Raw genomic sequence first — 16833 nt, 5'->3', positions numbered from 1 at the left:
TATTCCTGAGGAGACAAAAAGCAACCCGACTGGAATACTTTTCACACACACACCCCCGAGAATCTAGGTCATCATCTACGTTTCTTTTCTAATTTGGGACGTGTTAACCCGGGACGCAGGATGCTGCCGTGTTTCTGCCCCGGAACCAGCCACACCTCACCATCTCCCGGGCACAGAAAAGGCAGGGAAGTAGAAACAGATATGCTACCGTGCTGCCTGGTTAATACACGCATGACACCTTCACTCTGTAATTAACAGCTCTAAAATCGGCGTGTGACTCAATTTAACACCGTCTCACTTAAAACCCCAGAAGGCGCGCAGCGACTAGGGATGTGCTTCTGGGGCGCTTCCCGACGTACTTCCCCGGGATCCGAGGCACAGAACTATGAAGACGGCACAGAAGTATCTGCCTTTATTTCCTAACCTAACTCCAGATCAATTTAATCACCTGCGGAACGGGAGAGAGGAACCACAGCCTAAATTATGGAAGTGAGACGCCCGCTCTCCAGTCTCAACTTTTGACCTCCACATTCAAACTGCGATACCCGGCATGAGGAGAGAAATGATCAGTTATGATCTCCTGTTTCTGGGGAGCAGTATGATTATAGAGGAATTTACAGGAAATCAAAAAGGCACTGCTCAAGCGAATGGGAAACAATAAAGCAGTCACAGAGAGGAAATGAATGACATCCAAAGAAACAACAAGGCAGGAAGCATCCTCTGTGCTGGGAGAGGCTGCTCCTTGCTTCTATCAGACAGGCCCAGGGAGGAATCGCATACCCCCAGCCCAGTGGCTAGCGGGGAGGTGGGGTACATGAGTGGGGGGGACATTGAGGGGGATGAAGCTCAGTTGCACAGCCTCAGGCCCCCACCCCCACTACACCCTGGCCTCGCACAGAGCCAGACCGGGCCCTCTGAACACCACTGTGTATCCTGTGGTCAAGAGAGGACTGAGAACATGGCTGAAGATCAGGCAACCCCCCTACTCCCACCCCTCCAGGGCACCCCTCAGATACACAAGAGGCAGTTCAAGATCCTGGGATCACCGGCCTCGGCTCAGCTCAGCTCCTGGCTTTTTCTCAGGCAAATCTCTTCCTGTGCCTCAAGCTTCCTCATCTGTAGAATGGGGATAATCAGAGTACCTAGTTTAGAGCATAAGCAAAATACCTCTTTGAAAAAGGGGACAAGCTTCAAGTGCTTAGCACAGTGCCTTACACACAAGCAGTCTCAAAGGGTGACAGACAGGGGTGCCTGGGTGGCTCAGACCTTGACCTCAGGTCATGATCTCTGGGTCCTGAGACTGAGCCCCGCATCGGCTCTGCACACAGTGGGAATCTGAGGGGATTCTCTCTCCCTCTCCCCCTCCCCACACTCACATGCACACCCTCTGTCTCTCTCTCTCCCTCAAATCAATAAATCTTTTTTTAAAACAAGCAACAGACATTGTATTAAGCTGAGTCAGCACTTGACTTCTGCTTTCATTCAAGCCTTGAGCCATCACCTATCAAGGGACAGCACTTCGGCTTCGCCCGTGAGAAAACCAAGGCTCAGCGCTATAGGCTAAAATGGGTCTCCCTCCAAAACGGAAACACTGAAGCTGAGCCTCTGATGTGCTGGTACTCAGAGCCTTGGGAGGCGAACAGGTCACACAGGCAGAGCTCTCGTGAATGGGACTGGCAAGACTTATAAAAGAGACCCCAGAGAGCGCCCACCTCTTCTGTCCTGTGAGGACAAAGTGGGAACACGGCCATCTAGGGACCAGCAAGTGGGCTGTCACCAGACACCGAGTCTGCCACCACCTCAGTCTTGGATTTCCCAGATTCTAGAACTATAGAAGCGCATTCCTGTTGTTCAGGAGCCTCCCGCCGTGGTAACTGTCATGGTGGCCTGAAGGGTCGAAGACACTTGGTGAAACTTCACAAACTAGGTATTACCTCATCACCACTGGCAGAAAAAGCAGGCTCAGGACAATGAAGTGACTTGCTGAGGGGTACAGGCTGGGGTTAGAGTTTGGATGTGCCTGAGTGGCTGGTTTTTCTGTCACCTCAGGCAACCCCTCTCCATGGGGCCTAGATGGGAGGGGGTAATGAAATCATACAGGACACAGGCACCCAAAGATGTGTCAGTCAATCATAACTTGACATCACAGAAACCCCCCTCTCCCGGAAACGAGGGCCCAGCCTGCCATTCCACCCAGAACCCTTCCTTCTCTTCTTCCAAGAGGGCAGAGGGCACCATGGATCTCACTTGAGAATGACTGCGGTCACTACAGAGGCCAGAACCCATGCTATTAAAACACACCCTTGAGGCAGTAAAGACAATGTGACATTTCTAAAATAGTTCTACTGCCATCAAATGTCAAATTTGTTCTGCTGCCGGCTTTGAAAAAGTTGGGAGGTATTCTTATGAATGCGGAATCCACCTCAGAGCCTTGGAAATGTCGCTAGAATGAAAACAAAGTTCCAAAGTAACAAACTAATGACTTCCCCCTCAGGAGATGCTGGAGCGTACAACCCAGCACGGTCTCCAAAGCACCCGAACCGTAAGTGGCCAGGAGGGAGTGTCACACGTGGGGCGTAAGCGGGTGTGGGCCCATTCCTGAGTATCCAGGATTTGTACTTCTGTCAGCTGGGAGTTGCAGAGGGCAAACAAGAAACAAGAAAAGGCAGCTGTGTACCGAAAGGACACAGGCCCTGTCCTCAGAGCATGTGTGGCTGCCAAGAAAGTTCCCACAGTCAGTACAATGCCTATGATGGCACTCCGATTTCCACCTCTGGCCCAGCCTCGCTCCCATTGGAACCTGCTGCAGACTGCTCTTCCCAGTCATCCCTGTCCTGGTGACATACTATCCAGCTGTTCAGGACAAAAAAACTGGAGTTAGCTTCAACTCTAGCCTTCACTCACGTCACAGCCAGCTCCTACCAGGGGCGTTCCCCTTGCCCACCACTCTGTTCTCAACTCGTCACAATACCCTTCCACAACCACCTGGATCCTGCAGCAGCCTCCTAATTAGCAACCCGTTACCTCTCTTGCCCTACAACTGAGTCTCCAGTCTGAGGCCAAAATGATTGCTTGGGTGGGAGGACCACTTCCAAGGCCCACAGAGGTGATGCCCACCCAACCTGAGAAAGTTTACCCTGCTGTGACCCAGCAGAAACCAGGTGGGCTGCAGGTACAGACGGGCTGCTAGTATCAGCAAGGAAGGAACGGAGGTAACAGAAGAATACATAAAACAGGATGCCAACTTGTCAGGACATAGAAGCAACATGAGAAAACATGTTTACCTTTCTTCTAATAGGATTATGTGTGATGTTTATTTTCACTCTTTTCATTATCTATTCTAACTGACCATATGAGCATGGCTCACTCATGGCAAGGGTTTTTTGTTGTTGTTGTTGTTTGGGTGTTTTGTTTTGTTTTGTTTTTTAAAGATTTTATTTTAAAGATTTTTATTTATTTGACAGAGATCACAAGCAGGCAGAGAGGCAGGCAGAGAAGGAGGAAGGGAAGCAGGCTCCCTGCTGAGCAGAGAGCCTGATGCGGGGCTCCATCCCAGGACTCTGGGATCATGACCTGAGCCAAAGGCAGAGGCTTTAACCCACTGAGCCACCCAGGTACCCCGGGCAAGAGTTTTTAAAAGTCTCCTAAATAAAAGATGAGAGAAATTTAACTGACATTCAAGTGACTCAGGCCCTTTTGGAAAATCAGACCAACTCTCCTCTCTCTCTCTCTCTCTCTCTCTCACACACACACACACACACACACACACACACACAACCACACAGAAGAGAGCTGTCCTGGGGACCATCTTGTCTGAGGTGGCAGCAGCAGGGTCTCTCAGCCTTCTGAGTGGAGCACAACAAACAGCCAAAGTAGCCACAGGCAATACTCACCACTCCACAATTTCTGGATGAAGAATGGTATTATTGACATTAAACCTGTAGAGGAAAAACAAATCAAGTCTATTAGTTCAATGGTCTATCAATCTTCCTGCAAGAAATACCAAGGCATACCAAGAAAGGGCATGACCCAGAGAGGGCCCCAAGCTTTAACTTCATGACCGTCTGTCCCACAGAAGGCCTGCCGCTCACTTCCTGAAGCAGACTTGCAGCCAGGCCAAATGCTCTAAATGCAGTTAGAGAACAAGCTGCTTGGCTCCACTCTCGCCAGGTGGACCTAGCAGCCATAGCCGCCTCTGTCAAGTACACCAACATACACACAATAGGAGTCCCAGGAGAAAAGGAGAAAAATAAAGGAGAAGAATTTTGGCCAGTGATGGAGGCGGGGGGGAGAAAGGCCCCAAACTTCACCAATTTAATGAAAAACATGAATCTATACATCCACAAAGCCCAGTAAGCTCCATATAAGATAAATCCCAAGAGACCCACACTCAGACGTATAATCTAACTATCAAAAGACAAAGATAAAATTCTGAAAGTAGTAAGAAAAAAGTGTGTGACATATGAGGAATTCTCAGTAAGATTAATGGCTGATTCCTCATCAGAAACTATAAAGGCCAAAAAGGCACAAAGATGAAAGGGAAAAAAAAATGTGTCAACCAGGATTCTATATCCAGCAAAGCTATGATTCAAAAATGAAAGAAAAATTAAAACAGTCCCAGATAGACAAAAGTACAAAATTCATCGCTAGAAGACTTACCCTACCAGAAATGCTAAAGGGAATCTTTCATACTGTAGTGAAAAACACAAGAGTAATTTGAATCCACATAAGAAAAAAAAAGGCATTGATAAAAGTAATGACATAGGCAAGTAGAGAGACGGGGTAAATATTTTTTTGGAACTCCTTTCTCCACCTCTCTGACTTAAAAGACAACCATATAAAGTAATAATCATAAATCTGTGTTGACCAACGGAACAGGTGAAGACACAATCTGTACACGACAACAACATAAGGGAGGGGACAACATGGAGCTCTACAGAAGCAAAGCTGTTGTACGCTACCGAAATGAAGTTGACATTAATGCAAACTAGACTGTCGCAAGTTTAAGAGGTCATTTGTAATCCCCCGGGTAACAACTAAGAAAATAATTAAGACATACAGAAAAGGAGATGAGAAAGGAATGTACTGCAAAAAATCAATTAAGTACAAGAGAAAGTGGTAATGGAGAAGCTGAAGAACAAAAATGACATATGACAATACAGAAACTAATAACAAAATGGCAGAAGGAAGTCATTCCTTATCAGTAATTACTTTAGATGTAAACAGATTTGATTTTCCAATTAAAAGGCAAGGACTGGCAGAAGGAATCAGAAGACATATGATAAAAGTAAATACTCTAAAAAGACACACTTCAGAGTCAAAGACACAAACAGGTTGAAAATGAAAGGATGAGAAAAGGTGTATATATGGGGCGCCTGGGTTGCTCAGTGGGTTAAGCCTCTGCTTTCGGCTCAGGTCATGATCTCAGGGTCCTGGGATCAAGCCCCGCATTGGGATCTCTGCTCATCAGGGAGCCTGCTTCCCCCTCTCTCTCTGCCTGCCTCTCTGCCTACCTGTAATCTTTTTCTCTGTCATATAAATAAATAAAATCTTAAAAAAAAAAAAAAAAGATTAGTTGACTATATTAAAAAAACAAAAGGTGTATATATGCAAACAGAAACCAAAAGGGAGCTGGAACAGCTCTATTCACATCAGACAAAATAAGGCTTAAGACAAAAAAAATTTACTAAAGATAAGGACGTTTTATACAAATTAAAAGATCAATTCATTAAGAAGTCATAATAATTATGAGCCTATACACACCTAACAACACAGTCCCAAGATCCAGGAATCAGAAACTGACAGAACTGAAGGGAAAATAATTAAACCCACAATATCTGGAGACTGGTACTCCGCTTGCAGTAAGGACAGAACAACTAGATGGAAGACTGACAAGGAAACAGGAGACGTGAGCAACACTGTAAACCAACTAGACCTAACACACATCTCTAGACTACACCACCCTACAGGGGAATACCCATTTTCTCAAGTGCACATGGAACATTCTCCAGAATAGATCGTACGCTAGGCCATAAAACAACTCCCAAGAAACTTAAAAGGACTGAAATCTTATTGAGTGTGTCCTCTAAGCACACTGGATGAGATTAGAAATCAATAACAGAAGAAAGATTCACTCATCTGTGGAAATTACATTTTACAACTCCGTTGGTCGAGCATCAGACTCCTGAGTTGAGCTCAGGTCATGATCTCAGGGTCATGAGATCAAGCCCTACATCAGGTTCTGCCCTGAGCGTGGAGCCTGCCTGGGATTCTCTCTGTATCTCTCTCCCTCTGTCCCACTCCCCCAACGCATGTGTGCACTCACTTTCTCTCTCCCTCTCACAAATATAAATCAAAATCTTTTAAAAAGAAACTAGAAGAAAGAAGAAATTAAACCCAAAGCAAGCAGAAAGAATAGAATAATAAAGATTTGAGCAGAAATAAGTGAAATAGAAAATAGAAAAACAGTAGAGAAAAATCAATGAAATAAAAATTGGTTCTATGGGGGGCGCCTGGGTGGCTCAGTGGTTTGGGCTGCTGCCTTCGGCTGGGGTCATGATCTCAGGGTCCTGGGATCGAGCCCCACATCGGGCTCCCTGCTCCGCAGGAAGTCTGCTTCCCTCTCTCTCTCTCTCTCTCTGCCTGCCTCTCTGCCTACTTGTGATCTCTGTCAAATAAATAAATAAAATCTTTAAAAAAAAATTGGTTCTATGAAAAGATCAACAAAATTTACACTTTTAGACTGACCAAGAGACAAAGAGAAAACTCAAATTATGGACCAGAGATTTTAAAAAAGGAGGGGGGGGGACATTATTACTGATTTAACAACATTAAAAGGATTAAAGGATTATAAGATGTCTTTTCTATATGGCAATAACTGGATAACTGAGATGAAGACGACAAATTCCAGGGTGCCGCAATTAAATGTCTGCCTTCAGCTCAGGTCATGATCCCAGGGTCCTGGGATCGAGCCCCATGTCTGACTCCCTGATCAGCAGGGACTCCACTTCTCCTCCTTCCTCTGCCTCTCCCCCTGCTTGTGCTCTCTTTCTCTCTCTCTCAAAAAAAAATAAATAAATAAAAATAATAATAATAATAATAATAAAATAAGTAAAATCTTTAAAAAAGAAAAAGAAGAAGAGAAATTCCTAAGGACACAAACTACCAAAACTGATACAAGAAAAAAAAAAAATCCAAATAGACCCATGACAAGTAAAGAGACTGAATTAGAAATCAAAACCTTCTCACAAAGAAAAGCCCTGGATCCAATGCCTGCATCATGAATACCAAATACTTAAAAACAAATTGACAACAATCCTTTTAAACTCTCACTAAGACTAGAAGAGGAAGGAATACTTTTCGACTCATTCTACAAGTTTGGAATTATCCTGATACCAAAACCAAAATATCACAAGAAAACTACAGGTGAAAATCTCTCATGAACATTGGCACCAAAAAACCTTCAACAAAATACTAACAAACAAAATCCATCAAACAATCTGACCAGGTCAGATTTAACTCAGGAATGTGATTACTTCAACAGACAAAAAGAATCAAATATAATACACCATATTAACAAAATTTAGAACAAAACCACACAGATGTAGAAAAAGGATCTTATAAAATTCAACAACCTTTTGTGATAAAAACACTCAATGAACTAGGAAGACAAGGGTACTTCCTCAACCTGATAAAGGTATGTACAAAAAACACACAGCCTACATCAAAGTTCATGGTCAAAGATGAGAATCTTTCCCCTAAGATGAGGAACGAGGCCCTTCCTCTCCACTTCTGTTCAACACTGCCCACAAGAAACATTTATCATAGTCATCATACACTGGAAGATTCAACAATTTTCAAAGCACTGAGATACAGAAAATTCTTACTGATTACAGCAGAATTAAAGAAATCAGTAACATAAAGAAAACTATAAAATCCCAATTTGTTTAGAAATTAACCAATAGATTTCTAAAGACTCGCTGTTCAAAAAAAGAAAAAAGAAAGAAAGAAAGAAAAGAAAAGTGTGAAATGTCACAATGCCCAGAGGAAAACTGATAGCTCTAAATGCATTTGGTGGAAAACAACATTGAAAATAATGATCTATGTGGTACCTGGGTGGCTCAGATAGTTAAGCATCTGCTTTCAGCTTAGGTCATGATTTCAGGGTCCTAGAATCGAGCCCCATGTTGGGCTTTCCGTTCAGCAGGGAGTCTGCTTCTCCCTCTCCTTCTGCCTCTCCTGCTTGTGCTCTATCTCTCGCAAATGAACAAATAAAATCTTAAAAAAAAAAAAAAGAAAGAAAGAAAGAAAGAAAGGAAAGAAGGAAGGAAGGAAAGAAAACAATGATCTAAGCTCCTATCGCCAAGCATGACCCTTTCTTTTCTCTCAAGAAGCTAGAGAAAAGGGGCACCTGGGTGGCTCACTGGGTTAAAGCCTCTGCTTTCAGCCCAGGTCATGATCCCAGGGTCCTGGGATTGAACCCCACATCACGCTCTCTGCTTGGTGGGAAGCCTGCTTCCTACTCTCTTTCTGCCTGCCTCTCTGTCTACTTGTGATCTCTGTCAAATAAATAAATTAAATCTTTGGGAAAAAAAAAAAGAAAAAGAAAAAGCTAGAGAGAAAACAAACCTAAAGAAATTAAAGGGAAATTAAAAAGCACAGAAATCAATGAAATAAAAGGCAAGCATAAAGAAACATCTATAAAGCCAAAAGTCGTTCTTTGATAAGATAGACATAATGGAAAGGGGACCCCAAGAGATAAAAAGATCAGGTCGGGGTACATCATGTGTGACCCAGAGCTCAAGCTGGCAGTGAGAGAGCTGGGGAAGCCTGGCACACAGCCCAGCACAAAATGCAGGCCTCGGCAGAGAAGCTGGGGCAAGCCTTCAACCCCCTTCAACCCCCTAAGCCTGTTCCATCTCCAGTCAGGATATCATACATAGGGCATGCTAGCTCATGACCAAGCAGGAAGTCTCCTTGGCCCCCGTTACTGATGTTTGAAAATACCTATCTAATGCCATGGTTATGCAGCTGACACCCCCGCTGCTGGCTGAGCCCACTGAAGAAGGAAGGACAGAGGAGAGAAGTGGGAAGGGGGCATTAGCAGGCTGGGAGGATTCCAGATCTCCAAAGCTTTGGGGACTCCTCAGTACACAAATAAGACCAACTCAAAGTCACCTGAAGTGTTGTACAATCAAAGCCCTACTTGTGAAATATCAAAGAGACCACAGGCAGCCAACATGGTTCAGAGTCAAGAACAGAGCAGCAGATGACATAAATCAAGATGACAACACAGACTCTGCCTCCCATTTCCCCAAATGTCACTTTGACGTTAGGAAAAGCAATGGCCTGTCTACTCAGCAGGCAAACACAGCAGTAAAATTTCACTTTACAAAATGTACGTACACATACCAACATGCTCCTCCGGACACATGAGCAGCAAAGTGACCCAGCACACAAACACAGCTGCAAACACAACAGATACGATGAACATGCACCCAGGCAGGCACGTACTTCAGAAGAGGCACAGGCACACACACACACACACACACACACACACACACACACTCAGACAGGCATACGTTTAGACTAGTACACAAAGATCCCCCCTAACTATACACACATGCAGAAACACACAGACTCATGCAAAAGGGTACTCAGATACAAAAATAGAGAAATATTCAAGACACACACAGGAGAGTCCAAAAGGCGTTCCCCATAGTGTTGACAGGGTCTAACTTGGGGTGATGAAATTCGGATATTCCTTGCTTTTGCCTGTTTCCTAGTCAGCATTTTCTCTAACGAGTATGTATTCATTTGGGTAACAACAACAACAAACCCACGGATGCCTGTGAGGGTCGGTTCAGCCTGAGGGACGGGTGACCATGGGTGAGTGGGATGGGCCCAAACGCCCCTGCCCCTGGCCTTCCCCCTGCAGTTTCTAACCCCGGAAAGAAGATGAGGCCCGCTGGAGAACATGCCCCACAAGGCTGCCCCACTGCCCTCGCCAGCTAGGGGCTGGGCTGGGTTCCTGTGTCCTCCTGGGGACCCATGGGTCGTAATGAGAAGCTCAAGTTAACCAACACTACCTTGATACGCAAGTTAACAGAAACCACAAAGCCAAGTCCCCACCCACCGACCCAACACACACAGACCGGAATTCTGTTGTGATCATCAGGTTCTAACAAAGTCCCTCTCTTTCCTGGGTTTAAAAATTCCCATCTTTGGATATTTATATCCCTACATCAGCAACCCCCAAATTCAGCAATTTCATATTTAACTGCTTATTTAAATGGAATTAATTTGTAACCAATTGTCTTCAAATATGCAAGGCAATTTAAGTAAATGCCACAAGATAAGAAATATGCTTATCCTGAATAACCAGCTGATGTAAAATATTGACCATATTTCTCTCTTAGACAACGACGCAAAACTGAGCCCTCAGCAGCTCACTGCCCTGGCCCAGGGCTCCCAAGGAATCTTCGGGCTTCAGAGGGAACTGTCTCTTGCACCCCTGGGGGCCCCCTGGCCCTGCAGATTGTCTTCTTCTCCACGGTCAGCCTCTCTCTCTCTCTCTCTCAGGACAACCTGCTCCAAAGTCTACCTCCTCAGATGCTAGCAAAGATTTATCATGTCTGCCTTTGCTCCCAGGCTACAGGAACCAACTGCTCCAGGCAGCCATGGGAGGCAGCCCACAGAGAAAGGCCCCATGCCCTCCTTTACCACACCCCTACCCTCTTCACCTCAGCTCCGGCTAGCCCCAGCCACAGAGCAGCCCTGGCCACAGAGCAGCCCTGGCCATGCCCTCAGCAGGACCTGGAAGGAACACCTGACCCCAATCTCCAGCTAGAGCCCATGGGGTGTCTGATCCTTCCCCGCCTCCTGTGGGAGCTCTCCCTGCTCCAGTGTAACCACACATGGAACTGTGGCCTGGGCCAGAGCCCAAACTCAGCATGAAGCCCAGCTGACTATCCCCACCTGATTCTGTCACCCCAGGGAGAACAAAGACACCCTTCCTGGTGACCCCAGGGGCTGTGCGTCATAGGGAAATCCCAGTGCATGTCAACCACCCCCATCCCACTCCTCTCCGCTGGTTCCGTCTGCTCCCGGTTCTCCAGCATCCTCACCAGTGGGAGCCTGGGCACACTCCCTGCTATGGGCATCAACTGGCCTGTCCCTGATCTGAGGAGCCTTAGAGAGTTCTGAGGTCTCCCAGGACCAAAACCACAGCCCCACCAAGGTCACAGACCCAGAGGCAGCTAACACTGAGAAGCCAACTTGGAGAGAGGGTGACAGGCGACTGCACAACCGGACAAGCACCCAGGAGGTCTGGACTGGGTGGACAGGTGAGGCCACTGTTCTACGAGAAGCTCCCTTTTCCCCCAGGACCAAGGGACAAAGGTCGCCTGGGATGGCCCAACAGCATAAACCTAGAGCCCAAACTTCTGCCACAGCAGGTCAGTCAAAAATCCAAGACATGAGGTATTTCAGAGACGTTCAGAAGGGTCAAAACCCAAATTTCCAGGAATAAGACGCTTTACTAGGGCAGTAAGAAGCAACCAGTGATAGACACCGACGGAAAGTAGGACAATAGCAAGCCTCATCTTGCTTAGGAAACAGGCTATTATTACCCACAGCAAACAGCTGGAGACGTGGCAGGCAGGCAGTCGTGGCTGAGCAGACGCAGTCCTCAAGGACAATGGCAGAAGCCATGAGGGAACCGAGTCGAGGTGCTGGCAGCCAGGTGAGTGGGAGGTGGGGGACTGAGCAGCACCCAAGAGCCCGCGAGTACAGACAGGACCTTCCAGCAGGCAGCTGGAGACAGAGACCGGGGTCCGAAGGCGTATCTGTGGCATGCAGGATAGAGCACCCACCACAGGTTCCTACCCCACAGGGAACCCGAGAGCCGAGCTACTCGAAGTGGGCCCCAGAGGGAAGGGAGGGAGGACCACAGGCAGGCCAGGTACTCTGAAGCAGGGACACATGGAATGGCTCTCACCAGCAGCGTGTCAGCCACGCTGGGGACCAAGCCCCTAGCACGGGCCTGCGGGGGCAGGCTCTCGGCCCAGTGGGGAGGGGCCGGGGAGTACCCCAGGGTCAGCCCCATCCGGACTGAACTACAGATCAGAGAGGGACCAGCCAGGGCCTGGGGAGCACAAGCAAGATTAAGGCAGAGCCTGGCTTTCCAAAACAGCTTCCAAATGCTGGGTGGGGTGGGGGCTGGGCAGCACACAGGCTCCTCCAGGCTCTTGGTGGAAGCTGAGGGGTCCCACGGAGCAACAGGGGCCAGACACTGAGGTCTGCATACATTCATGGCAGGACTCCTTCTAGGGAAGAGGCCTCAGCTTCCATGGCCCACTGACTGTGACATCCCTGGAATCTTCCCACACCTCCTCTCTGGGAAAACCTGGGGAACAGCCAGCAGTGCTCTGCTCTCAGGGGTCACATCCAGAGCTCCCTCCCATACGTGCCACACCACCTGCCAGACCTGTTCCTGGGGTGCTGGGGAAGCAGTCTTGGCACCAGAAGCCTCTGGAGGGGGCAGGTGAAGAACCTGCAACTCACTGACACCAGGAATCTTCTGATCAGTGATCCCGAAGCCCACCCGGCCCACCGCACAGATGCAGAGACCAAGGTTCAGGGAGCAACGGGGCTGCATGGGGATGTGCTTATGAATGAGTGAACACCTGTTTCCTGAGCACCAGCTCCATGCCAGGCTCTGGGGGAGGGCAGGATTCCATTCCCCCCCCCCGCCATGGCAAGCCCCAGCAACACCATTACACATGGTGGGGGGCTGAGGCTCAGAGGGCAAGCTCTGTTAAGGTCCAAGCACTGGTCCGCGAGGTGACCATGAGGGCTCCCTCCTCCCACTCACGACCCTCCCCACGAGGCAGAGACCTAGGGAGGCTGGTGAGGCCAGCCCATGGGAACAGAGATGTTGGTGCTGGTTGAGGCAGGCCATGCTGGGGGACCAGGGGAGGCTGGGCCCAGGCCTTTTGCTCTGCTCTGGGGACGGGTGGGGTTGGGGGGCTGTTGGCGGAGGAGGGGGGTGGGCAGGAGATGCTTGGAATGGCAGCTCCAAGGCCAACATTTCAAGGAGCGAGCACGTGGCTACTCTGGGGAAATTCCCAAGAGGATGCAGGGATTTGAGCAACGATAAGCAAACAGGACACTCGCCCCCAACCCGTCACTCTTATCATTGGGGGAGTGATACATATTTATGAGCTCATAATCCTTCCTAATCACCCCTACATCACACAGACGCACCAACTCCCCATGGCTCGGGCTCATACATAATTATAAGGCACTTCCTTTGTCACTGCCTCAGTCCACCAAAGGACGACAGGACGACAGGACGACAGGACGCAGTGGCGCAGATTGAGTGTGGTGGGGGAGGAGCTGGGGATGGAGGCCCAGAATCAAGGCTGGGGGGCAGTCCACACTCAGCAGCCTGCGGGAACAGGCGCCTCCCCGCCCCCCGCAAGGGCTCCTCTGCCACTGCCTGGGGCTCCACAGACACCCCAGGGCCAGTCCCCAGCTGGCCTGGGGACACAGCCCAGCTGGCAGGAAGCACTCTCCAAGGGCCTTGGTGTAAGGGAGACAAGGAGGGCAAGGTGCCCTACTTCCGCCCCACATCTGCCTTCCTGCCTGGAGAGGCCCAGGCCGGGGAATGGGGTTTGGAGGACCAGCCTGGAGCTAAACGAGGGAGCGAGGGCAATTAAGGGGGTCCCTAGCTGAGACTGGGGCAACAGACGACTCAGGCTGGGAGAAGTCAGTGCCAGGACTGAGGGGAGGGGCTGAGAAGAGCAAAGACCACAGAGCTGAGAAGAGGCCTCCAGAGGGAGAGCAGGGCCCCTCGCCCCGCACACGCTCCCCAAGCCCTGGCCAGTCGGCACTCCCACTGCGGAGCTCAACAGAGAAGCAGAAGTTGAAGCGATATTAGGCAAATCATTTTTCTAAACATTTCCTCAAAATACATGATCCAACCCCTTTAGCATCCTCCTGTTTAGCTTGTGTTTAGCTTGTGCTTGTGTTTAGCTTGCAGACAGGGCAAGGCCTCCCAGTGAAGAGGTGAGCGGGGGAGGAGGGAGACCATTCCAGGGGCCCCGGGACTCACTTGCTGATGCCCTCGAAGGAGGCCTCCCGGCACACACTGCCGCTGTCCGTGTTGACGCCACGCTGCAGAGACACGGAGAGCAGGAAAGGCAGACTCAGCACATGGGGCCACCCCACAAGGTCCCCACCACCTGCAGGGGAGGGCCTGCCCCCCACCATCCAGCCTCAGGAGCCCCCACTCCAGCCCAGCAAACTCATCCCTTCCTGCCATTCAGGTAACCCCCAGCCAAGCCTGCCTTCCCACCCCTGCACAAAGGCAAGCTGTCCATTCTCTGCCGCAGCTTGAACATGAAGGAAAGGAAAGGGACCCACAAACAGCATCCCAGGGGAATGAAAGCCTCCTGCATCAGACCCATTTGCTGAAACCGGCTCAGACTGTGCAGGCACAGATGGGGCTACGAGACTGCTCTCCCCGCCACCCCATCTGCTCTCCCAGGCTGGCCCCATCTCCCTCAATGCACACGAGTGTGCACACACTCCCCACTGACAGGACCCAAAAATCTCGGTCAAACCCAACCCTCCTGAAGACATAGGAAGGACCCAACTCTGACGTGATGGGCACTTCTCAGTGACACCACGGAGCTGTGGTACCTCCCTGTCCTTTCCCTGACTGGGAGGGGACCCCCAGTGGAACTCAGGAGAGGAGACAAAAGAGGACTCAGAGAAAAGCATGTCATCCCCGGCGAGGCAAGGCATTCTAAACTGCCCTTCCTCCTCAAGAACGACAGGCCAACACTGAATAATGTCCCCTAAAGAAAACACACCGGGGGCGCCTGGGTGGCTCAGTGGGTTGAGCCGCTGCCTTCGGCTCAGGTCATGATCTCAGGGTCCTGGGATCGAGTCCCGCATCGGGCTCTCTGCTCAGCAGGGAGCCTGCTTCCTTCTCTCTCTCTCTCTGCCTGCCTCTCAGTGTACTTGTGATTTCTCTCTGTCAAATAAATAAATAAAATCTTTAAAAAAAAAAAAAAAAAAAGAAAACACACCGGGCCATCTCCGACCACAATCATCTCACGTAATCTTCCTGCTCGGCCATCAAAACAGCAGAGCGGAAAAGAGACACCATGTGAAGTGCTTTAAAAAAAATTAATTAATTAAAAAATAAATAAATAAAAGAACCAAGAAGAACTATTTCTGAAAAAGAATCGATGAACGAGGGAGGGAAGGGTCACTCTGGGAGGGAAGAACGGTTGTACACGTTCCATATTTGAAACTCCCCAAGGTCGAGAAAGTGCAAGAAAGCAGGCTTCTTCTCTGAGCCATTTCACAGCCTGAGGAACCCCACAGCCCTATGTAAGTCACCAAGGGCCCCCCGTGGACCCCAACCCAACCCCAGGCCATGGCAGACCCTCGGTCTAAATTCTAAATCTGATGCCCGACAATAACCTCGCGAACTCACACCACGGTGTGTCTTTTAAAATCCTACTAACAGGGGCACCTGGGTGGCTCAGTGGGTTAAAGCCTCTGCCTTCAGCTCAGGTCATGATCCCAAGGTCCTGGGATTGAGCCCCACATCCCTGCATCAGGCTCTGTTTAGCAGGCAGCCTGCTTCCTTTCTCTCTCTCTCTCTCTCTTTCTCTGCCTGCCTCTCTGCCTACTTGTGATCTCTGTCAAATAAATAAATAAAATCTTTAAAAAAAAAAAAATTCTATTAACAATGGAGAAGACAGGCGGTGGAAGCATACTGACATCCTTATCCACAAACTCCACAACTCAGCCTGACACAAATACACCCTCCAGCTGCGTCTTAACCCTCTGTAGTAGGCAAGGTGTCTTCTGGCAGGACCTGGCCCATCCCAAGGACACTGGAGGATGGAGGACGTGGTCCCGGTTGTATTAGCCACCCTGAATGACGTGTCACCACCTGTTACTGATGACCATTCCTCCTGTTTCCCAATCCTCTACAGGGGCAGGCAGCTCCCTAAAACCCTTCCCCATGGTGTCCGGTCCCTGGACACTGGCCACTTACCAAAGTGAGGAGGACAGAGGGGTTCTGTGACGTCAGGACGCTGGCGATCTGAAAGGTCAGAAAGAAAATTCCACTTTAGAACAACCGCAAAGACATCTGATAGAGGTGACAACGCCACCATGGCTTAATGATGGCAGCTCATGTTTACGGAGCTGGTTGTAAAAACAGGCAGTGATATTGTTGCAGATGAGAAGACGGAGGCTTGCAGATGCCGGAGGACTTCTGAACGCCACATGCCTTTCAAGTGGCAGGCAGGGAGAGACACCTATATCAGGCACAGCTTCCCACATGCCTCTGGGCCCCACACACATCCCAGGCTTCATACCGCCGGGCCTGCCCAACTGACCCCCACCCCTGCCGGGAGGCCAGCACCTCTGTCCATCTGCTCCCTCTTTTTTTTTTTTTTCATCTGCTCCCTCCTGAAAGACCTGTTCCTACTACATCTCAGGCACCAATCCCAACAGCCTTCTGTCCCCAGGGCAGATACCTTCCTCCCTGTACCCCCATGCAACTCCTAGACTGCATGGAGGAAGCTTCCCCTGATCCCACCCTCTGTCCCCAATCCCGCATCCCCACTCTCCAACCCTGCTCCACCTTGACCCACTCAGGCCTCGCATCCCTGCATTCTGGCTGCTTCCTATCCCAGCCCCATGAATGAGTGTGCCATGCAACCTCGTCTCTCCGTGCCTCTGCTCGGGCTCTGACCCCTGCCTGGAATGCCTCCTCCCTGCTCATCAACCAGTGAGGCCCTT

The 16833-nt window shown here is 49.3% G+C and overlaps 1 protein-coding gene across 1 annotated transcript in view; it reads right to left on the bottom strand.

Moving 5' to 3' along the window:
- The window catches only part of PEPD (peptidase D), a 109037-nt gene that overhangs the window by 69795 nt on the left and 22409 nt on the right, over positions 1–16833 (bottom strand). The window contains exons 5-7 of the mRNA XM_059381494.1: positions 16082–16129; positions 14117–14178; positions 3894–3938 (exon numbers count right to left, since the gene is read on the bottom strand). Coding sequence (XP_059237477.1) covers positions 3894–3938; positions 14117–14178; positions 16082–16129 — 155 coding nt within the window. The remainder of the gene's footprint in view (positions 1–3893; positions 3939–14116; positions 14179–16081; positions 16130–16833) is intronic.

Source organism: Mustela nigripes, chromosome 17 (genome assembly GCF_022355385.1).
Source record: "Mustela nigripes isolate SB6536 chromosome 17, MUSNIG.SB6536, whole genome shotgun sequence".
In the NCBI taxonomy this organism is placed as follows: Eukaryota; Metazoa; Chordata; class Mammalia; order Carnivora; family Mustelidae; genus Mustela; species Mustela nigripes.
This window is presented reverse-complemented; position numbering and strand designations above follow the sequence as displayed.